Below are 25,179 nucleotides of genomic sequence, written 5' to 3' on the forward strand. Positions count from 1 at the left end.
GCCACCCATTTAGGAAAGCAGACTTCACATCAAGTTGGAAAATTTTCCACTTGAATTGGGCTGCAATTGCAAGTAGAAGTCTGATTGTGTCATGCCTTGCAACTAGGGTGAAAGTGTCAGAAAAGTCCACCCCAAACTGTTGTGCATAACCCTTTACTACAAGCCTTGCTTTGTACCTATTAACTGAACCATATGTATTCAGTTTCTTCTTATAAATCCACTTCACCTGAATAACTTTTCTCCCGGCAGGTTTGTCCACCAATTCCAAGGTTACATTTTTCTCAATCATCCCAAGTTCCTCTTCCATTATTGTCCTCCACTCTTTTACTCTGGCTGTTTCAGAGTAGCATGTTGGTTCTATCAAGGCCATGTTGCATTTCTCATAACTGTCTACCAAAGTCCTTGTTCCCCTGACTAGAGAATTTGCTTCAAAATCTGAATTGAAATCTAAAGCATCCTGGTTGTCTGCCAAATCTCCTCTTTGCTCCAGCATCTTACTCTTCTCAACTTCATTTATTTCCCAATTCCATAGAGCTCCTTCATTTACCCTCACATCTCGATTGACCAGAAACTTTTTTGTTTTAGGATTATAAATCCTATATGCTTTAGACAAGCTGTTGTACCCAACAAATATTGCAGTTTTAGCTCTCTCATCCAGTTTCCTTCTCTGGCCGACTGGTATGTGTGCATAACAAATACTTCCAAACACTTTTAAGATTGTTAATGCTTGGCTTCACTCCATACCAGGCCTTAAATGGTGTTTTGTTGTCAAGGGCTTTTGTTGGCAATCTATTCAACAAGTATACTGCTATATTTACAGCTTCTGCGAAGAAAAATTTAGGAAGCCTTTTCTCAAATAGCATACATCTTGCCATCTCCATTATGGTCATGTTTTTCCTTTCACTCACACCATTTTTCTGTAGTGTGTAAGGACTACTCAATTGATGCTTTATTTCAGCTCCCACACATAGTTCTTCAAATAGTTTGAGGTGTATTCTGCACTATTATTACTCTGGATAGTTTTCAAGCTTAGACCAGTTTCATTCTCCACCATTTGTTTAAATCTTTTGAACATTGCTGCCTCTTCTCCCTTTTGCTTTAGAAAATACACCCAGCACAACCTAGAGAAGTTATTTATAAACAAAAGGAAATACCTATTGCTATTCAAAGAAGACACCTGCATGGGACCACACACATCTGTGTGTATGAGCTGAAGTTTTTCAATAGCTCTCCAAGCTTGCTTTTCTAGAAAAGGTTGTCTACTAAGTTTGCCCATTTGACAGATTTGGCACACCCCTTCTTTTTCCTCAATTTCAGGCATATTTTGAACAAGGTCTCTCCTTTTCATTTCCTTAAGACCTATGAAATGAAATGGCCAAGTCTCTTGTGCCAAATTTCAGTTTCATCAAGTTTGGCAAACAAGGCTTGTGAAACTGATTTTTTCCATTCAATTGGAAAACCTTTTCCTAACATGCTCACTTTCATCAATTCATTGCCAAGGTTATCAACTACAATGCATGACATGTTCTGAAAATGCAAAGAGTAGTTCTTTTCTAACATTTGACCCACACTTAGCAAACTTTGATTAATTTCAGTACATAAAGGACATTTGAAATGTATTTTGTACCTAATGGAGTTGGGACAGCAACTTCACCTCTTCCCCTGACTTCCACAAATTCTCCATTACCAATCTTGACTCTAGATTAAAAAGACTTGTCAATGCTCACAAGACAGATTTGGGGTCATGCAATCTGTACAATCACTGTCAATCAGCCATACATCACCACACATCTTCTTATTCGAGCATGAGGCCATCAAAAACTGTTCAGCTTCTAGACTTGGCTGCCGAACCTCCACTACCACAGCCTGCTAATCCTGCTGATTCCCTCTATTTTTTTCACACTTTTTCTATGTGATTGAATTGTTTACATGACCTGCATTGTATGCCAGGTCTGAACTAGAACCTATTTTTTGGATGGTTCCTCTTTTTGCAGTGCAAACATAGAGGAAATGATTTCAGTCCACCATGATTTCCTCCTCAATAATTGCTCTTCTCTTTTCCCTTCTTCTCACCACCATATTTCTTGTCTTCCCTTTGGGACACTCTTCCTTTCTGACTTGCAACCATATATGGCTGCCTCCATTGAGTCTTCTTGACTAAGCAGCCTTCTCTACTGCTAGGCTTGAAATGAGTGAACTGATTCAGCCAAGCTGATCTGGGACAGGTCTTTAGAGTCTTATAGGGAAGAAATTTTTGCTTCAAACCTTTCAGGCAAATTGACCAGGACCTTCTCCATTATCCTCTTGTTAGTCAGCTCTTCCCTAAGCAGCTTAATTTTGTTTACCACAATCATAACTTCTCCATTATCCTCTTGTTAGTCAGCTCTTCCCTAAGCAGCTTAATTTTGTTCACCACAATCATAAGTATGTCCACATATTCCTTGACAGATTCAACCTCTTGCATCTTGAGTACCTCAAATTCTCTCTCAAGTTTAAGACTTGCATGTTGCGAGTCTGGCTACTCCCTCTAAACTCCTCCTTGAGGATGTCCCAAGCTTGTTTAGGGGTCTCACGCGCCATGATTCTAGAGAAAACTTGGTCTGCCACAGCCGAGTGTATACAAGACAAAGCTCTTAGAGCCTTGGCTGCCTCCTCTTCATGGATTCTAATTTGGTTCAACGTCGGGTTTGGTCCAAGTTGGGGAACTTGCTTCTCCTCCTCCACATATTTCCACAAACCATGGCCTCTCAAGTAGGTTTTCATCTTGACAGCCCAAACATGGTACTGGTCACCATTGAAGATAGGAGGAGAAAGTGGGGTTGGATTTGATGCCATGAGGAATCTTCACTTATGGTGGTTTTTTTGGTCCTGAAAGATCAAGATTAGCTCTGATACCAATTGTAGGTTTTTTAGTCTGATTTTGCTAAGAGAAAGAAGGTTAAGATGCATGAAAGAGAGAGTTGAAAGGAGAGGAAAAATTATGTTCAAAGTTTGCTCTGTTTTTGTTCATAAACAGAGAAATATAAAGACAAGTTTTCATCACTGTTACAACTACTCTACAGTGAGAACCTTTTTCAAATACAAATACAATCTAAACAACACTAACTAATACACATTTATAATGACATATGCTAGCATAAATCACCGACTGTCCTCACCTAAACTATCATATATTATATTAAAAAATAACCAAAAAAACAACATTTGACAGATAGCCTACAACCAACTCAAATATGGCGCCAAACATTCAAACTTGAATTGCTAAATAGTTTCTAGCAAAATATCACATACTTTAACACATTCTCCTTGCTAGTTGTTGGTATTTCTCTTAAGATTTATGTAGCACTGATGTTAATCTCCTCCGACCGATTTGTTCTTTGGTTAAAAATGCAAAATAAAACCTCCATCTTGCAAAATAAAACCACAAATTCTTCACTATTTCCTAAGAGTCGGAGATGGTCAAATAAAATGACACAATACAGTCTGATAAAGTTCTCTCTGAAAGAAAAATCCATGCCTTGCATAAATCTCTTCAAGTTATTAAACATTGAATTTAAATATGAAAAGTGGTGGTCTATGTCTCATATAGAAGTCTCGGAAGATTTAAAAAAACTGATGTTCAAGTATTTCAAGAAAAAAGCTGCCGAATGGAAGGGAAAAGTAAAGTTTCCTTTAAAACACTGCCTATAGCCAAAACAGTAGCATATGAGGACCTGGGAAAACATGATCCAAGTGTCAATGGAGACCTTGGGAAGAGAATTCTCTTCTGGCACATTGTTATTGAAGTTTGGTACCACTTAGAGGCCGTTCGGAGACTAAGCAGGAATTTGCCATTCAGGTTTGTTATGCCTGGAAAAGTAAGGGCTGACGTGGGAAAGTCACGTGAAGAGTGACTTGCTCCCGTCAGAGTAACAAGCACACGTCAGGCCTGCCAAACGATGTGAGGCTCCCACGCGTCCCTTTCCCCTGCAATAAATCATGCAAAATCAGCTTGGGAAGAGAGCAATGGGACATAAAGCCGGATTATATCCTGACAATCACACCAACCCATGGATTTAATGATGATTACACGCTTCAGTTTGATATAAAATGAAGAAGACCCCTTCATTAAGGGGATTCGGCCATTTTTACACTGAAAAACTCTCTCTCTCCTATAAACAACACATTTACTTTTTCTAAATCTTTTGTAAGTCAGTCCGCTGTTGCGACCTGACCCACACTATCAATATCAATACAAATCAGTGGACGTAGGACTTGCTACCTTAGCATCCGAACCACTTTAAAAACTCTCATAGCATTTATTTCGCATTCTATATTCGTATTCACGTGTGCTTCTTGACCAATCAACGCTACGCACGTGACAATTAGTTGGTGCCAAAACCAAGCATCAACAGGGTTCATTGTAAATTAATCAAACGAATCTCAAGGTACATGCTGTATCTACTAGTTGTGCATCCTACGATGGTATCAATTGGATTGGCTGAGACTAGCTTTCACGACATAAGCGCTGTAGTTAGGGGTATAGTTTCACCGGCAAAAGATCAGTCGAAAGGCAAAAATGGAGGCCCGCCAATTGATAAAACCATAACATGCAAAAGATTGGTTGACTTATATTTTTTTGGATTGGAAGAAGTCTTAGGGGAGGCGTTGGAGCATATTCAGAAGATGAAACATGAAGAAAAGGTAGAGGCTATCTAGCTTTCACCATTCTTAAATACATTGATTACATTCTTTAATTAATAATCTTGAATTAATGTTATGGTCAGGATTTGGTGGAGAAATGGAAAAAAATTGATTGCATTTGGCTTCAAATACTTGCTTCTGTAGCAAGTAAGTGTAAAGAGAGAGAGCATGCGCAACAGCTTAGAAGTGGTGGAGAGTTTCTAACTCATGTATGGCTTCTCATGGCACATTTTGGCTTAATTGATCACTTTGGACAGCCAAATAGACAAGAAATAGTTAGGTTCATTCCCAAGTAATTAATCAACCAAGTGCCCTCAAAAATATTTCTTAGTTGTTTTTACTTCATCGAAACCCAGAGACCTTTCTATAATCATCAAAATAAATTTAATTACTTCAATTGTTGTATTAATAAATTAGAATTTATTTGATGTCTTCACATCTATATCACCATTTGGATGAGTTGAATTGATCGGCTACTATAAAAATAAAACCATATTATCTCTCTCCTAATACTTCATGATATAAGTAAATTGATATAAGTAAGGGAAATAATTTTTGGCCCCAACTATTTTCCTCGTTAGTCCCCATCTTGAATTTTAAGTGAGGATAGAATTGTAATAAAAAAATTCTTCTTCTTCTTCTTCTTCCGTACTTTTACTTCAAAGTTTTATATTTGTTGTTATAAAAGGTTAAAAGTATATTTAAATCAATCACAATTAGCAATAAAACACGGAAGTTTCTTAATAGGATTCTGTGATACCGAGTGTTTTGTTTTGATGGGTATAAAGCCGGATTTCTCTTATGTTAAAATGCCAATTAGAATTGATTACTTGATTGTAAGAGTATTGAAATTGTCATTCTATAAACAAATTAATCTGTAATTGTGTAATAACAATATTGATTGATTTTGTTTCATGCGTTAATATTGTTATATTTGATTTATTAATATTTATTTTCAATTAAACATAAATTTGATAACTATAAATATAAAGCTTTCAAGTAAATGTATGGAAGAAAACCCTATGGGGTTGGCCTGATGGTCAAGGATGCTTGCTCCCTTTATTGACTTTCTGGGTTAAAACCACTTTGTGACTTACTTGGTCCTTTGGATTTGTAAGGTGTTCAATGGATCTCGAAAATTAATTGAGGTATGTACAAGCTATCCCAAACATCTCGATTACCAATATATATATATTATATTATATATCTATTATACCTATAATCAATTATATATATATATAGATATATATATATATATATCCTCATTCAAAATTGAAGATGAGGGTTAAACATTCCCATTATATATGCTCATGGATCGAGTGCTTGTTTGGCTTTCTGTTTAAGAAATATTCCAATTATTAAGTGGAATGTTTTGAACAAATGCTAGAGATAATTTTAGGAGATCCGTAGATCAAGTTTCGATGATTTCATGGTCTCTTGAACTTGAATAGTGTAATAAAAGTGTGATGGGTTCAAACACCTAGCCACATAAAGGGTTGTGGGTTCAGTTGAACTCACCCAACTTTTTAAAATTTTCAAAAAAGTATTAATATTTTATGAATTTTATAATTTTAACCCCACTTAATTTCATATTGACCTCTTAAATTATTAATTAACAGTTTTTTAACTTTTCTTTCTTCTTCATTTCCTCTCCTTTTTTCTCATATTATATTTTTCCTTTGGTTAAAAACTCAAGAAAGGCCACTCCTTTGGATTACAAGGTAAGATGATGCTCATTTTATTTTTATTTTTTTTTACTAAAAATTCTTTTCTTTTAGCTTTCTTAATTGATGAAAAATCATGAGCTATGAGTTTTTGCTGAGTTTAATGAATGAGTTTGAAACTAGAAGATTAAATTACTAGATTTTAATGTGGGTTTTGATTTAATCTTATTTATGTTGATGTATGAGTTAATTAGTTGTTGTTTTAAGTTGAGTTTGATAATTTTTTGTTAGTTCTTGAGTTAATTTTGAATAGTTTAAAGAATTAATGAAACCGTAAGTTGTAGATATTTGGGGATTATGCAAAGTTTTCAGAATATGAAAAAACGTTGAGGACAATTGTAGAATTGATAATTTAGTATGTATAACTTTTAAAAGTACATTTTTTACGCTTATTACTTCAGTATATATTTTATTGTAAATTTATCAATTTTAATGTTTTGAACTTGACTCAGAATCCTGACTACGTCATCCCTAGATGGGTTTGTCACTTCTACTATCTCTAGCAAATGAGAGCCCGAGTAAGTTGATAAACCTTTGGTTCTCCTAACTAAGATGATGTGTTCTTGGTGAATGATATTTGTGTGCGGTTAAAAAAAGATCTGTGTGGCGTTTGTTCAAAGCAAACAATCTCTGCTTGGTTTGATATGACCTCTAACGGTAAAAATTGCCTATAATATAATAGGCTTGTAGTGGGGCTCTTCTGAATAAAGTAACCACCCAAAGCATATGCTAACATACTGTTCATATCATTAGCCTCAGTCACTCAATATCTATTACTATTTCCTGAATATTCAATTTATGAATGCATGGTTTTTTTCATCAATGTTTTCAGTGTTATAAGCGAGATACTTTTGTTTGGATTAAGAGAAAATGAACGAGAATAAAGAGAACCATAGAGATAATGAATAAAGAAAATCGAAATAAACCATATTAGCTTGCTCAAATAAGCTTATGTGACAAGTAATGGAAAAGATGAAAATCATGTTCTCACATGGAAGAAGAGACAGAAAATTTATTGGTGGGAGAATTACAAACTAAATAGAGGAGAATAGAAAATACCAGGACGAAAGAAGCAATGACATCAACAGAATGGTATTTGTCCCAGAGTGGCATTTCAATCCTAGAATAGATAGAAGAAAATTAGAAAAACAATGATTAAATTTACACACAGGATATATAGTTAAACAAGGCAAAGCTATAAAAACTCACCCATCGAATTTTCACAATATTATTATTTTGTTTTCCAGTTGGACGAGTGATGGTTCCTTTCTTACCAAAGGATTCTTCGATTTGAACGACACAATCCTCTTTCACATTGGTCAAGGTCAATTCCTTCAAGAAGGTCACATTCTTCAACGCCTCAATCACAAAATTCTCTGTCATATTGGTCAAGGTCAATTCCTTCAGGGAGGTCACATTCTTCAACGCCACAATCTTCTTTAGTTTATGGCAATCTCTCAGTTCCAAAGATTTCAGCAATGGCATCGCTTGTTCATTGATTTGCCAGTCTCTCAGTTCCTTCAGCTTCCATAACTTCAGGACGCAGAGTTCCGGAAAATCATCCCTTTTACACGTCATTTGTTTCCCCTGGTAGGAATCCGCAAAAAGCCTGAGGACCTTCAACTGCTTCAGCTGCCCTAGTGTGGCAATCGAATCTTCATTTAGTCGTGTCAATGACAAGGTAAGGATTCTGAGATTTGGGGGAGGTTGGATTGACTTTTGTAACTTGCCGACCAAATACATCTCCTTCAGCTCCTCGTGACTCTTCAGCGATCCCAAATCGAGGTCAGAAGGTTCATCATTATCATTTATTGTTCTCAACCTTAAGGAACGAAGAGTGGTCCGTTCAAGAATCCATTCGGTTATGATCTTGAGTGATTTTGTGTGGGCTGTCAGCCCCACTTTCCGAAGACACTTCAGTTCATTCCACCATTCACGTTTCGGGCACTCAGTCTCGCGGATGAAAAGACCCCACAAAGTCAGAAGCTTGCTTAAAGAACCATGCTTTAGACTCTTTAGAGTCGACAATGGAAAACTAATCTCGTTGAGGTATAGATGCCGTAGATGCTTTGCTTCCAAGATGCCCTTAGGAAGAGTTGTGATATTAGTGTTTTTGACATCTATAATCTGCAGGCAGGGAAGATCACCAACTGATGTGGGGATTGAGTCCACAAAGGTCTTTCTAAGGCCTATGTGCCGAAGAAGAAGGAGTTTTCCTAGTAATTTAGGAAGAACTGGTTTGTATACACCTTCAAGATCAAGCACTCTCAGCACTTGAAATCCTTGTTTAATGATGACATTATTCAGAAAATTGCCTACACTCTCTGAAGTTTTGCCTCCCTTTTGGGTGTTGCAAGATATATATGAATGTAGATTTTTAAACCAATCATCCAAAGGAGTGCCGTCCTGGATATCCCAATGTTCTGCAAGCCTCCGGATGCATGAGATGGAGGAAGAATTTTTTCCTTTATGGAGGTAGAAAAATTCCATCTGCTCAGCCTTTTCAATGAATGTACTATACAAAGTTTTCGGCAGACGACAAGTTTTAGGGCTGTCATCTAATCTGCGTTTTGTTACTTCAATCAAGTTCCTTTGCACCAGTTCGTCAAAATCACTCTTCACCTGATCTTCAGGGGCCATTTCTGTCACTTCCCCTGGTATTCCTAATCCTTCAGGAGTCATTTCTGTCACTTCCCCTGGTGTTCCTAATCCTTCAGGAGTCATTTCTGTCCCTTCCCTTGGTGTTCCCAATCCTTCAGCAATCCATAAATGAAACAACCTCCTTACAGGGATCTCATCCGATTTGGGGAAAAGATATAAGTAATTTACTAATGCTTTCAATCGGGGAGGTAGATACTTATAGCTCAAAGTCCAGATATTTTTATTATCCTGTTTCTCCCAGGTAGTACGTTGTTCTGTATATTCTTCTTCATCAGAAGCTTCCTCTTGTTTTTCAGTATCTTCAACACTTCTTTCTTTTATGATTTCTCCTTTCATTTTCTTCTCAATCTCCGTGAACCATTTATAATAGTCCATGTCTTTTTTAGTACCGGACAATAAACCTCCCAGCACATGTATTGCAAGAGGTTGTCCGCGACAACATTTCCAGAATTTTTCCTTGAGATCCGACTCTTTATCTTCCAAACTTTTATCTCCTCTCAACTTCTTCAAGATCAACTTCCAAGAATCATCTGCATTCAGTGTTTTTAGCTCCAGAATATTAATTGATGGACTGAAAATGCGGGCTATAAAAGCGTCAGAGGTAGTTATGATCACCCTGCTACCATTTGATAAGCCTGGTGAACAGATCTTCTGGAGATCATACCAAGCAGCTGGTAGGTTGAGATTATCCAAGACAAGCAGGAACTTCTTCTGAGACAAGAAATTAGTGAGCTCAGCTTCCAAGTTTTCATTTGAGGACAATTTCTTTGCATCCGAATCCTTCGTAACCTGCTGCCACATCTCAATCAAGATATCTCTCTCGTCATAATCATGAGAAATGCTAATCCAGGCTCGGCAATTAAAATTCTGCTGTATATATGTGTTTTCGTAAACAGTTCTCACTACAGCTGTCTTGCCAGAGCCTACCTCACCCACCACGGCGATGTGTAAATTCTTGTCACTGGGAAGAAGAGTTAGTTTAGCTAACTCCAATATTTTATCCTTTCTTATTCCAATAATGTCGGTTTCCTTGTTCAAATAATCAAGAGCTTCTTTCAGAGTCTCTGAAACTTCTATTTTAATAACAACAGGAGCCTCCTCAGTAGGAACCTTCTTTTCAATTGCAATAGGAGCCTCCTCAGCATGCACTTTTTCTCCGATTGCAACAGAAACCTCCTCAGCTGAAATTTCTCTTTCAATTTTAATTGGAGCCTGGCTTTCATGTTCATCAATGGATGGAATTCCAGCCCCAACATCCTTGCTTCTAGCATACAGCGATAGCTCTCTTCCGAAGAATCTTATATCTGGATACCGTTCTGCATCAGCTTCAGGGAAACTGAAAATCACCCGGCTACCGTTTGATGAACTCGGAAGAGCAAACTTAATAATCTCCCAAAGATCCAGTGTCCGAACATCAGTTAGTACTACTAGGTACCTCTTCTCGATTAAGAAGTCATGGAGGTCTTGTTGCAGCGAATCAGAATGCTCCTCCATTCCCTCAGATTTTTCTGTGACTTGCTTAAATATCTTACGGAGAAGTAGTCTTTTGTCAAACTCCTGAGGAACACGAACCCAAGCACGACATTCAAAATGCTTCTTGACATTCTCATCTTTGTAAATCTTGAGCAACGGTTTTCTCTTAGAATCATATTCTACCACTGAAATTTGGAAAGGTGAAGCTTCTCCACTGAGGATTAGCTCTTGTAACTCCTCCATCCCGTCCTCCGAAGGGGAAGTTTTACTTTTCTTATCAGAATAACCATTGGAAATTTGGTGAGGCCCTTCTGCTTGGCTAAAACTTTTGGATTCATCTAGAACTATCTTTAGTATTGGCTTCTCGTTTAAGTTGTTGGTTTTTAGAGCTGGAGTATACTAAGGAAAGAGGACCAAAAACTGACGTGAGAGAGAGCTGTAGAGAGAGAAAATCTGAACTGAAATTTGCTCTGTTTTACATTCAAAAAACAGGGGTGGATTTATACAAGGCACACGCCACTGTTCCACCTAAATCTGCAAATTTAAAATTTAAACTAAACACACCAACTAATGCACGTACAAACATATCAAAATACATCATTTTATCAACCTAATTCACCTAAACACATCACTGAAATATTTCTTAAACAGTGACCAAAAATCAACTTCTGCATGCACAGCAGCATTTCAAACCGTGGCGCCAAAATCTTGCAACTCCCACCATGCGTTGACTTCATCATTTCCAGCATGGTATCACCATTCAACATAAGTTCCCCAATAATTTTTTTAAGTGGGTCAAAGAACGAGTTTTCTCACTTTTCAAATGCACGTAAGGCAATGCCTTCTCGTTCTGAATTGATTTTGTAACACGGAATTTGTCAATGGCATCTTCTACCATGTAAAGAGCTTCCATAAACTCAGGATTCAAGATGCCACTTGAATCATTTTGCAGGAATTCCTCTACATCTGATCGTCTGTAAATGAACTGGTAGAGTTGTGGAAGCAGCGGATGAAATTTTGCCTCGCCATAAACCAGCTTCTTTAGTTTTTCCCTCACATGCAAAATAGTTATGTATGCTGCCATGGATTCTGAACCTCGTCTGTTTCTTTTTTCTGAAAAAATTAAGCAACCTCTTTCATCAGCTTCTTTAGATGAAGAAGACAAAGAGAAGAGGAGAATGAAAGACAGGGAAAAGAAAAACCACAGAATATAGTGAGTGATATGTAACCTAATTAAAGTTTGTGCCAAATGAGTAAAAATAAGAGAAACCATTATGCACTATAAAATGATTTTAACACCCTAGAGAAACATAAGCTGCTTAAAGACTAAGAATGAGGGGCACAGAGAGTAAACAAAACCTTATACACAAGAGAAATTTTGAAGACCTCGAAGGTGAGAAATATTTATCATTGTTTATCTCTTATCTAGTGATAACCTGACTAAAAGTTTCATCACAATAGCAATATTTGTGTGTGACAACAAAGGAGAAAGAGAAAATTAAAGGATCGTTTTGGAAGAAAAAAATACTGTTACTCCTTTGATATTGATTTTTAAGGTAAAGAAAAATTAATAGGATATATGGCACAAAATTTGAGTTTGAAGTAGAATAGGGTAATTATCTTATTAGGAAAAGAATCATGAAATCAATATTAATTAGGAAAAGGCAAGTTATAAAACTGTTATTTAATTAGAAATTTTAATTTAAAGCTCAAAACAGTTTGATGTGACATTTAAAATAAATAAATAAAATACTACTCTTCTAAGATGATATCTTAAATTTCTTATCCTATGTGATGCGTTGCCTTACTAGACTTTGAGATGTTAGATGATATGCCAACACCACATAAAACGACACATTAATTGAGATGAAAAATTTGGGATTTCATCTAGAAACAATAATAACATTCATAATAAAATGACTATTATACTCCCGTATGTAAAGCTTTCTTAAAAGTTTTCAAAGTTAAAATAGATAGGTGCAATTTTATTTTTATTTTCTCCCTACCCAATAATAATAAGAAATGATAAACATAGTATAAAATTAAGTAATGATATGAATATAGTTTTGTAATGACATGGGATCCCTTACCTTTCTCTCTCTCTTTTAGTTAATGAAAACTCTGCAAAGCAAAGCTAGTTGATTATTACTTCTCTTCTCGTTTGCATGAATCCCAACACGTATCTACACAAGTGGATTGAAATGTTAAGAAATTCCTCAACTAAAATGGCATACAGGAAATCTCAAAACAAATGAAGATGTTGATATTATTATCAAATTTATGTTATGGTGTATGCACAGATATTTTGTGCTGGCACACTAATATCAGAAATATGCATGTTATAGTTTATTTAATAGCTATTTTTCTTCAATCTACACTATACATAGCTATTTTTCTTCGATCTACACTATACATAGCTATTTTTAGATGATCCCTCTAGAAGAAGGGGATTCTAACATATCAATCTTTCTAGTAAACCAAAGTTATCCTTTAATAGCTATTTTTCTTCAATCTACACTATACATAGTAACAATTTGAAATAGACTTTTCTATCTTTATCCATAGATCCCTTACTTTTTCAATTGGAAGTACGGATACACAAGTGTATATGAGGAGGATTCTTATATATAACAATTAAAAAAAAAAAATAATAGAAACATCTTAAAATTAAATTTTTTTTTCTTTATTGAACAGTCTTGTAAAAGTTTCACACAAAATCATATATATATGTTTGCTTAATCCCAATGGACTAAGGTAATTGCACAAATGTGGTAAACCTATGACTCGAATACAAGGCACTTTAGATATAACTAACCGTAGAGGCTAAAGAGTTTTTCATCTAACCACGAGGGGAGAGGTCACGAGAACAATATTTGTGTGTGACAATTAAGGAGAAAGCGAAAATTAAAGGAGTTGGGAAAAAAAATACTAAAACTCCTTTCAAATTGACTGCTAGGGTAAAGAAAAACTAATAGGATACATGGCATAGAATTTGAGTTTGAAGTAGAGTAGAGTAATCATGGGTCTGTTTGTTTGTTATTTTGGATATGATTTTGGGAATAATATTGGATAGTTGAATAAGAGAGTATTACGAGGTAAAATTTAAAAATTAACAAAAAAAAAAAACCCCTATGTTTGCTAATTTAACTAAACACCCCAATATATAATTTTTTTGTAAAATGACAAAAACACCCCCACCCACCTACAGTGCCAGATTCTGGCCATCACCGCTGGAATCTGGCCGAAAAATGGTGTTACGATGCAAACCGGTCAGATCTGGCTGGTAGGGCGTTGATATAGCCTTTTCCCGCCAGATCCACCACGGATCTGGCCGGAAAAGACCAGATCTACAGCCATATCTAGCCGTCAACGCAAAAGTCCAGATCTGGCTGTTAGTGACGGCCAAAGATATGGTCGTCATTGTTGGTCAATGACAGCCATTTCTTTGGCAGTCAGATCTGGCCTTTTCTGGCCAGATTCACTGTGGATCTGGCCGAAAAAGGCTAGATCGGTGAATTACTAGCCAGTTCCAGTCATTTGTAGGTCGTTGTGACACGGTGGTAGCCAGAATCTGGCAAGTATGGGTGGGTGGGGGTGTTTTTGTTAATTTTTAAATTTTTTGGGGGTATTTGAAATTAATAAACTTAAAGGGACTAAAAGTAATTAAAAAATATACTAATATTTATCAAATAACAAAACAAACAAGTATTTTGAGAATATGATTGAGAGTATAGATAAAAATAATAAGCCAAACGGAGCCATGTTATTAGGAAAAAAAATCATGAAATCATTATTAATTGGGGAAAGGCAAGTTATAAAATTATTATTTAATTAGAAATTTTAATTTAAAGCTCAAAAAAGTTTGATGTGACATTTAAAATAAAAAATAATACTATTTTTTCCAAATTATATCTCAAATTTCTCATCTCAAGTGATGATCTGCTGTCTTAAGTGACTTTGATATGTAAATGAAGAGTTAAGATGTTAGATATACCCACATGAAACGACACCTTATTTGACAAGAAAAATTTGGAATTTCATTTGGGAATGATAATACTGTAAAGCTTTCTTAAAAGTTTTCAAAGTTAAAAAATAGATAAACTGCAATTTTACTTTTTATTTTCCCTAGATGCAATGTTTTAATTGATTAATAATTTTCTTTTTCTCCCCACTCAATAACTGTGCAACCTTTGAGTCTTTGACCAATGTCCCCACTTTTAAATATTTTTTTGCTTTGACAACTTTAACATTATTGATAATTATTGGAAATACTTCAATATTTTTAAGTCACTTTTATTCTATTTAAAATTGGGAAAAAGTGGTGTAAGCAAAAAAAAATAATAATTAAGTTTGAAATTAAGGAAAAGATGTACAAACCAAAAACCTAATCAAATGAGGTTTAAAGAGATTTTCTTTTTTTAAAATATAATGGAGTGTGTTTAGTAAGGGAGGGTACTGATCAGTTTGACAGGGGCTAAAAATCACTTCCCTAACATTAATTTTTAAGAGTAATTAATTGTCAAATATCACATCCAACTAAGTATAAATTGTCTATTTTGGGTCTAAGATTTGACAATTAGTATGAGAGCAGATAAGCGGTGTGACAACGCGAGGTCTATAAACATGGGATGAGCAGTTTATAAAATCTAAATCGCTAGCAAATGAAATTGGGAATTGGGATTCAATTTATAAGGCTTGAACGTGTTTTAAATGAAAAATGTTTTACACTCGTAGAGGTCTCGACAGTCGACACCTTATTTGAGATGAAAAATTTGGGATAAAAGTTTTCAAAGTTAAAAATAGATAACTGAAATTTTACTTTTATTTTCTCTAGATGCAATGTTTTAATTGATTAATAATTTTTCTTTTTCTCCCCACTCAACAACGGTGCAACATTGATATATAATAAGAAATGATAAATATAGCATAAAATTAAGTAATATTAGGGATCTCTTACCTTCTCTCTCTTATTTAACGAAAAACCTCCAAATCAGAGCTAGTTCTCGTTTGCAAGAATCCCAAAAGGTATCTACACGATTGGATTGAAATGTTATACGAAAAAAAAAAAATTTATAATTATTTGATATCATAGAATTTCCTCAACTAAAAGGGAAAACAGGAAATAAATCTCAAAACAAATTAGCCAATAATCTTCAGGATTTGTAAGAGGAGATGACTTGCCTGAAAAACTCCACCGGAGAGCTAATTGATCATGTTGCTTCAAATGTTTAGCAATGTCTTCATATTATCTTCACTTCTTGGTGAAACAAATCTGATGAGTTTCTTTGTTTTTTGTTTAAAATAAGGCTCTGATATCAAAGTTTTGTCATCCACTCCAAATGGGGGATGCACTTGCTTTATGACTTGTAAAGCTTCACTTTATCATAATGTATTTAATTTTGGTAAACATTGTGATTATATGAACTATACATGTGGATCTCGTGGTTTAGTATAGCTAAGATTATGTGTATAGCTTTTCCATTTTCCCAATGCAAGAATATGATGCTAATAGTGGAAAGCAAGTAAATCAATAGACAAAAGCAAAATGTAGACAAAAGTCTTGGAATGTTGGAGGGCCTTTTTTAGGATTGACAATTACTCAAAGAATATCACTTTAACTTGGTTCTATGTATATATTTGGACTTTAGGAGCTCGAGAAAATTGAATATTTTATGAAATACGAATTGTAAATCAAAAGTAAAAACCAAAATGGGCTAATCTGTTCATTACATAACATGCGGTTCCATTGATTTAGATTAGTCTTATCTTCATCTTATGAAACAAATACTTCTAGCATCCATCAACTTCAATAAATCGATCCTTTGCAATAGCTTCTGTCCCGTTCGGACTTCTTTAACTTCACAGTAATCTCCATTTCCTGTTTCATATTTAAGAGTGTTGCTTAAACTTTAGATATCTCAACAAAAATAAATATGTTTTGGGTGAAGCTGGATTGGAGGTAATAGCCGTGTTCCATTCAACTACAAGGGTGTATGTAAGTGTTCCATTTTGAAACTTGTGGGTCTCCTTTTTATTTTTACTAAACCTCAAAGGTGTCCATGTAAAAGCCTCTGGGTCTTATTTTGAGGTGTACTTTTATAACACATTAAGAAAAAAGAACTACAGTGCCAAATCATTAACAATATTCTAAGTTTTAAGAGCTTTGCCATAGGATGGATTAATTTCTATGAAAGAAAACCTGAAAATTATACGGATATGTTCCATTTCGAACCTGTAGATGGTAAAATCTACGGTCACAAATACAGGGTCAAATCTAGTGATGCAAGCCACTGGCAGCCTAATGGACCTGCGAGGAAAGTAGCGAAGGTTGTGGAGACTTGGGACGGAATGATGCTATGGTTTTAGAGCGGAATGATAGGGCTTCCGGAGATCCCACATGAGAGGGTTTGCCTCTGTTTATATATTGAACCATGAGGGTTCCCATCCCAAAAAGTTCCTAAATCCTGTTTTTGGAGGACTTCTCTTCCAGGAAGAGATATGACTCCTCGCCTTTATCGGATTAGGCTCACCAATTTCAGCAAGAATCTAGGTCTTACCAGAAGAAGAAGCAAAATTAGATTCTGATTCTCTGTTTATTAGACTGCTTTGGGTTGATGGGTCAGAACTCAATCAAGCTTAATTTGCAGGGTAGCCCAACTCGTGAAAATGGTAGTTCGCAAAGTAGATTTAAGCGTAGGCCTAACCAGAATTGGGCTAAGGCCTTAGGTCATAACATGTCTATTTTGTTATTGGGCCTCGTCGGGTCCAATACGATTTTTGGCCCATACAGTTTGTCCCTCACTCTCTAAGTTAAAGGGTATTTAGCTTAGAGAGTATGTTCATTTGCCCGCAAACGTAAAGCGAACAAGTCGCTATCCTCTCGAAGAGGGTTTGATCCAAAGTATTTGCCATTGTCATAAAGACACAAACCATATGAGACTGGGGGTGATGAGTACGAAAGGGGTCCCACCATGGTTATGCTCCCTGAAGGTGACGAGTAGACTCCAACAGAGGGTGTGAGTATAGCCTTCCATGTAGGGCGTATGCTTGGGGATCGAGGTGTCGAGTTGAGCTACAATGACCCAAGTAGTGTGGATTTGGGTGATGACTCCGAATCTGATAGTGAGCCTAAGATTGATCACTCTTTTACGAGTTATATGCCATCGACAGGTGGTGGCAATGGCGATAAGCTGAGCCATCTTGGAGGTGGTATGCTGACTGATAATTTGCCCTCCAAGCTTGTCCAAGAAGAGATGTTGAGGCTCAGGTATCTCTATAAGATACTTGAGTTTATAGACATTAGGGCCCCCACTAGATATGAGAGAGTGGACTAGTATGTGCCGGGTTGGATTAGCATGTATGAGCAAACTTTGATCGAGGGAATGCGATTCCCCATACCAAGGCTAGTGTGGGAGGTGTTGAACCATTATTTGATTGCTCTCAGCCAGTTGATGTCGAATATGTAGAGGTGCTATTATCACTGGAATGCTTATGCATGGGATTAAAAATAGAGTTTAGGGTGATGGATTTGCTCTATAACTACTACATTAAGAAGCATGACAAAGAGAAGGGCCAATATCTTTTTATGCTATGGTACAGTCGCAAACACTTGGTTACGGGGCTTAAGACTTACGATGAAAAATGGAAAGACACATACTTCTTTGTTGGAGGGGTTGGTCTTTTGTAAGAGTGGCGCCGAGGAGATTCCCTTCTATTGGCAAGCAACAGGTGATTATCCTTTGAGTTTTTTGATATTCTCTAGTGTATTAAGTCTTATTGTTCCTTCTTTTGCAGACTTATCTTACAACCAAACATTACCGAGGCTACTTGCCGAGGAGAAGAGCAAGGTCATTCTTGAGGTTCCTGGGGGGGGAAAGGGATTATCGATGCGTGCTGTTAGAATTGAGTTTGAGGTGGAGCCATTTATGGAGATATGTTCCAGAAATACAGCAAGGTATCCTATTTCTGCCTTGGGAGCTGTTGTTGTATACCTTGTTGGTTTGATACTACAACATCCTTATCTTTGGTAAGTCATCTCTCCACCTTCTAACTCCCAGGGAATTCTCCCTTATAGAGGAGAGAATGAAGGGGACCTTCCAAGTGCCAAGTGCTAAAGAACTATAGGAAAAGCACCGGGCCGAGAAAGGGAAGAAAAGGAAGAGGTCAGAGCCAGTTGTAGGTTTGTCTACAGCCGCTGATATTGTCCCATCTGGTTCCATGATGCTATTTGCACAAAGGGTGGAGTTCTCAAAAAGTTACGATTCCTGATGATGAGGAGTCGTTAAAGATAGTTGTACCTTCAACCACCTCAGCTTACTCTGACACGTCCTTTGTCAATAGAGTAATGGATTCGTTATTGTTGTCAAAGGATGAGCACCAGGTAATCAAGATTGGCATCCATCAAGTAGCCGACTGGTTTTCCACTCGTTTTTTTGACTTACCCGAGCTGATTGTCTTGGTTGTAGGCGATTGCCTGTAAGATACACTTGAAGAAATTGGTGTCCGCTCAGGAGAAGCGGAACCAATATTTAGTCGACATGAACTCTCAGCTTAGGAAGCAGTTGGTCAAGGTAGGAGAAAAAAATGAGTTACGTGAGAGCCGAGCCAATATCACGTCTCAATTACAATAGGCCCGAGCCGAGCTAGAGTCTAGCCAGATGGAATGGGAAGTTGAGAGAGCTACCTTGTTGAAGAGGCTAGAATATGTGGCCACCGAAGCTGTTTTGAAGACTAGAGCCAAGCTAAGGAGGATTTCAAGGTCAGCAAGCAGGATGAATCGGATCTAGAAGAGGAAATCGAGATGTACAAGTCCTTGCTCACAAATTTGGAGGAATACGCCGAGCAGGATATGGGTGGTACTGAACCAATGACACAACAGGAGGATTCAGTCGGCTTAGAGACTCAATTGGAGGAACCTAGTGATCAGCGGCGTGATTCTGGGACCCAGCTATCGCAGATTGAGGATGACCTGGGTATCGGTGAGACTCAGCTATCAGTGGACGGGGCAAGGCTGAGTGGCAAGGGTGATGAAGACTTATTGCACTTGGTTCACTTTGTATTTATGTCTTGGCTCTATGCCTTTGTATTCGAGGTGTTAAGTGCATTGGATGATGTATTTTGCCTTTGACTTACCTATTACCATTTTGCATGTCGGGTTCCTTTTTTTTTGCAAATGTTTTCATACATTTTGTTTACGTGCTTTGGTCAAGTGCGACACTAAACATGTGTGAACCCCTATTGTTCTTAAGACGATTTTTCAAAAACCCATATTTGAGATGCTTGTCTTTGCCATATCTCTTATCTTCATTTATTAATGAATAAATAAAACAAAGTAATAAAGATAAACCCAAAAAGAAATAAAGGAAATGGAAACATAGGTCACCCTTGGAGTGGAGTTTATTTGGATGGAACTAGGGGAATGGACAGGGCCACATTGTCTCCCGTTTGATAGAATTTTTTCAGGTTGTGGAGCAGAACTGGGTGCTTTCAGAAATGATAGGCTTTCAGGTGAGTCGCGTTCCAACTATTGGTAATGCTCTTTTCCTCTGGTGTTTGCAATCGGTAGGCTTTTTTTCCAACAGCCTTGGTGATCTTGTAAGGTCATTCCCATGTTGGGCCGAGTTTGCTAGCTCCCAACTCCCTTCTGTTTTGGAACACTCTAGTTGGACCCAATCACTGACTTTGAAAATCTTTACTCAAAGTTCTTGTTATAGTGTTGAGCCACCTTTTGCTAATAGGCGGTGTTGCAAATGGGTGCTTGGTCTCTTAGTTCGTCAACGGTGTCGAGGTTGTGGTGCAACTGCTTATTATTTGTGTTTATGTCTTTCCATTGTAGCCTAGCTAAGGGGACAGACACCTCTGTCAAGATCACGGCTTCTGAGTCGTAGGCTAGAGAGAATGGTGTTTCGCCTGTGGGGGACTAGGCTTTGGTGCGATATTGTAATACTCTGTATTCTCTTTATGGGTTTTATTTAATTTTATTTATGTGAATCTAGAGGGTAATATGTAAGAATTGAAACTTTTTGGAGACATTTTAGTGAGAAATAAGGCCTAGTAGGTTTATTAAATAATTTTGCAAGAGCACTTATGTGAAATTGGAAGTGTGAAAATCTTTCAATGACATTATGAAATTGATTAAAGATGAGGGGTCTTATTAATACTGTGTCATGCAAGGGCACATGCATAATTTTCTAGGGGTGAGATCGTGATAAAACATAACTTTAATTAAAGGATTTTGGGGTGCAAGATGTAAGAATCAAAGACTAAGGGATGCATGCATAATTGGCCATTGCAAGATGGATTAAAGGTAATTAATTTCTTTTGGAGAATTAGCCCCTGGTTTTGGCACCTTGTTTTGCCACTAATGGTTGTAAATTTTTATTAAATTGAGATGAGAAGAAGAAGAATGGGGGAGTGGAGAAAGAGATAGCCAAGAGAATAAAAGGAAAAAAAAAAAAAGGTGAGAGAGGAGAAGCTTGTTTTTATTCTTTTTCTCTTTCACAGTTCACGTGCATTCTCCTATGTAAATTGAAAGAGAGAAAAACAATATTTGAGCTAAAATAGAGAAAGGTTGAGAGATGCTTTGTAGGAGAAGAATTTTCAGAGAAATTTTGGGGTAAAGGAATAAGTGTTACGTATGCATTTTCAATCCTTTATCGTATTTAATCGATCTTTCATTTTCTGTTTGATTAGATCTTAATTCCTATAACAATTTTGAATCAAATAGGTGAAGAAGATAGGAGAACTAAGCATTTGAGATGAAAGTAAAGGAGAAATTTGTGAGTGGACTAGTAATTGCATTAAAAATTCCATGCATCTTGAATTCACATTTGATTGGGTTGTTTTTTTATTTGTGCTGACTGATTTATTGTTTGTATAATATGTTTGAGTTATAAGAATATAAAGTATATTTTGAAATAAGTTGTCGGCATGCGTTTGGTCAATTATATATATATATTGTTAAGTTCGGCTATGTGTTGAATTATGGGAGGTATTCATGTATGTTATGAACTTTTTGGTTGGAATTTGAAGCCTAATTCAGATGCTGCAGGCAAGGTATTTTGGGTTATGTGTGTGTGATATGTGTGAGATGTTTTGCTAAAATATGGGATTTGGTAATGGGTGGTGTGGAGCCTTATTGCATGCTTGTAATTGTTATGTGAATTTGAATTTTGCTGGAACTATGTTACATGTATTGGGCTACCTTTTTGGCCTCGTTTGGTTTGGTTTATATATACATGTGTGGTTGTGGACAATTCGGGTGTTATGCATGTTGTCATTCTTCAATATTTTTGTTGTGTTGGTTTATGGGCCGGGAATGCTAAGCAACGTATTGTGATGAGGAGAAGACATGAAATCGATAATTGATTGGTTAAGTTGGTTTGACACAATGAAATTTAAGAATAGGCAGCATTTGTGTTTTGGTACCGTCATATTGATGATTTATTGTTATGGGTTTAGTTTATGAATTTTGCAAATTGGAGTTGCCGGAAGTTTATCTTGCGTGTTTATATATTTTCTGTTTCAATGTTATATTGTTGGCTGGAATTGTTTCTTAAAAAGAAATTTTGGTATGAAAACATGAACTAGAAGCTTACCTTGGTATGTAAAGATTCTCTGTTTTATTTTCATTTTGTTGGCTGGAAGTTTATTTTGCTTTGTAGTCAATGAAATTTGGAAGAAACATTTTGTTAAGCTGCTGGGAAAATTTGGGGAAGAGATGCTGTTTGAGTTATTGAGTTTAATTATAATAGTGGCGGGCCTAATAAAATAAGGCCAGATTTTGTTGATTGGGTTTTAGTCCCATAAAAGAATGAATGGACTTGGGTTTTGGAGCCTTATTGGGTTGTAAAAGGATAATGAGGCCCAGTTATTGTTTAGGGTTTTGGATGAATTTGTTTATATTGGTGGGCTGACTTATTGTTAATGATAAGGCCCAATATATCAATTTGTTAGGAATTGAATTTGTCTATGTTAGTGGGCCGGTTTATCAATAATGATGAGACCAATTATATTATTTTGTAGGGTTTAGGCTTTGATGATAATTAGTGGGGAGGATATTATGGGAAAAGAAAATTTTGTGAGGCATTGTGTTCTCAGTTATGGGTGTGTAACTGTCAAGGTCGAAAGTCAGTTTGGGGGTTGATTGCAAAGATTAAAAGTTTTGGGATTTTAGTGAAATTGATGTAAATATAGGGTGTGAATAGAATTTTACATATTTTTGTATTTTGACGTGGTGAGCATTGCATTCATGATTACATGCCTTTTTATTGAAATTTTATATCATATTATACTTTATATATGCATAAGGCATGCATGATGCATATTTGGAATAAAATTGTGGATGCATGATTGTTATTATGTTTGACTCCTAGATTAGAAACCGTACCCATCCCCCTCCAGATATCAGCTAGTATTTGATATTTATACTCATGCGCGCATTGAGATGGTTCATTCTATCGAACGATTGGGATATCCTACTAGGACAAGACGGATGCTTGACGAGCTCTGGGTGGGATTATACTAGGCAATTATTGGCCGGTGTGGGATTTTGGACACCTTGAGGGTAGACCGTGGGCAAGATTATATTTGATATCATATCATGACTCCCCGAGGGTAGACTGTGGATTGAGCATGGTCATCTAGTGATTTTTGTACCATCCCGAGGGTGGACTACGGATGGTGCCACCCCGAGGGTAGATTGTGGGTGGTGTAGCTTCATGTTTGAGTTAGGGACTAGATCGGATAGTTATGATCCAGGTCCCTAAGTGCTAGTAGGGTGGTGATAATTGATTTATTTTATATGATAGTGGTGTGTGATTTCATGGCATCCGAGGATACTATATATTGTTTGTTGCCTATGTAAGTGCATTAGTGTTGTGTGGCATGCAACTAGATTATTCATGCATGTTTTAAAAGTTAAATTTATTTTCGTATAAAATATTTTATCCACTCACGGGGCTTCCCAGCTCACTGTTTTAGGTTTCCTCCCCTAGGATCGTAGATCGGGGTCGTGCATGTGGAGCATACTCTACGCTCTAGGTTGGCCTTGACGCATGATGATCCACATCTTTTACAAACTTTAGTGGACTCTGATACTACGTTTCTTTTGTAACTGGATTTCAGTTCTCACTTTTAGAATAATTATTTGTGTATTTTCGCCTTCTAAACCTTAAACATGCAGATGCATTACTTTTCACTTTCATTTATAAACGGAATTGTTTTTATGAATGTTTTTTTTTTTTTTTTAATATAGAGTATTCACCTTCCTTTCAGGATCTTGAGTCTCCTAGAGCGCCCAGATCCGGTGGGATAGGGATACTTGGGAAGGGGTGTGACAGATATGACTACAGCACCCCTGGAAGTTCATCTACCCATGCTTCCTTAGCCTTTTGGAGCATTTTCTTTAGAGTTTGAAGGATGGTCTTATTGGATGATTCGGCTTGACCATTTGGCTAGGGATATCATGGTATGGAGAAGCTTAACTTGATCCCTCACATTCTGCAAAAGTCTTAGAAGTTGGAGTTGATGAATTGGGAGCCATTGTCGGTGACTATCTTTTTTGGTAGGCCGAACCGACGTAAGATGTTCTTCCATACAAAGCTTTTTACTTCCCGCTCTTTGACTTGGGCAAAGGCTTTTGCTTTTATCCATTTGGTGGAGTAGTCAATAACCATGAGCATATAGACTCTTTGGTCGAGTGCGGTGGGGAGATTACCTATGATGTCCATCTCCCATTTCATGAATGGCCAAGAGGCGATGATGGAACTAAGCTGTTCTGGAGGAAGGTGTGATACCTTTGCAAAGCATTGACAGCTATCGCATTTCTTAGAGTATTCGATGGAGTCAGAACGCATCGTAGGCTAGCAGTAGCCTACCGTTAACACTCTACTGGCGAGGCTGCATCCCTCGGCGTGGTTGCTGCATTCGCCTTCATAAAGTCTGGCAAGTACGTACTTTGCTTCGTCAGGAGTAATGCATTTGAGATAAAGGTCTCCTGAGTAAGCGACCCTTATGGATGGTAAACCGAGCCGTTTTAGCTTTCAGTCGTCAAGCTTCATTCTTGTCTGGGGGTAGCTCATCATTCTCCCAGTAGTTGTAACACCCCACTTGAGGTACATACTTAAGATTTGTTGTATTACTTAAACGTTCATTGACTTAGCTTCAAATGAGTTTGTATGTTCTCATGGTTGGTTGGTGAGTCTTTAATTGAAATGGTATGTTGTGTTGAGTTGGTTGATTGGTTGCCTTGAAATTGGTTGAAATTTGGTGAATTTTGGAAATCCAATCTTCGCCGGGGCAAAGAAGAAGCTTTGCCGCGGCGAGGAGGAGCTACAACCACAGGTAGGTTCTGCCCTGTTTCGCCAGGGTGACAGAAAGTTCTTCGCCGCGGCGACGAGCCTAATAAAAAGTTTCTTGAGTTTTCTAGAGAATTCTTCCTTTGGGGCACAATGACCATTCTACCCCTAATTAGTAGGAAAAGTAGGGAGTAAAATGTAAGGAAATTTCATGGAGAATAGGTTAGTGTGGGGGTGTATTTGTAACAAATCAAAGGATATAGATGGAATTTCTAAGGAAGGACAAGGGCGAAATAGGAAAGGAAAGTTATAATATGAGCTAAAAAGAGTTAAGTGTAGAG

The 25,179-nt window shown here is 36.9% G+C and overlaps 1 protein-coding gene across 1 annotated transcript; it reads right to left on the reverse strand.

Moving 5' to 3' along the window:
* Window positions 1-7,399: 7,399 nt before the first annotated feature.
* On the reverse strand, window positions 7,400-11,625 carry LOC116105101 (putative disease resistance RPP13-like protein 3). Its single transcript, XM_031391521.1, has 3 exons — window positions 11,383-11,625; window positions 7,617-10,940; window positions 7,400-7,527 (listed from the first exon to the last, which is right to left on the reverse strand). The coding sequence occupies exons 1-3, from the start codon at window positions 11,623-11,625 to the stop codon at window positions 7,522-7,524; spliced, it is 3,573 nt and encodes a 1,190-aa protein (XP_031247381.1). The 3' UTR covers window positions 7,400-7,521.
* Between the last annotated feature and the right edge of the window lie 13,554 nt (window positions 11,626-25,179).

This window comes from Pistacia vera, unplaced genomic scaffold (assembly GCF_008641045.1).
Source record: "Pistacia vera cultivar Batoury unplaced genomic scaffold, PisVer_v2 Contig492, whole genome shotgun sequence".
NCBI classification, from domain to species: domain Eukaryota; kingdom Viridiplantae; phylum Streptophyta; class Magnoliopsida; order Sapindales; family Anacardiaceae; genus Pistacia; species Pistacia vera.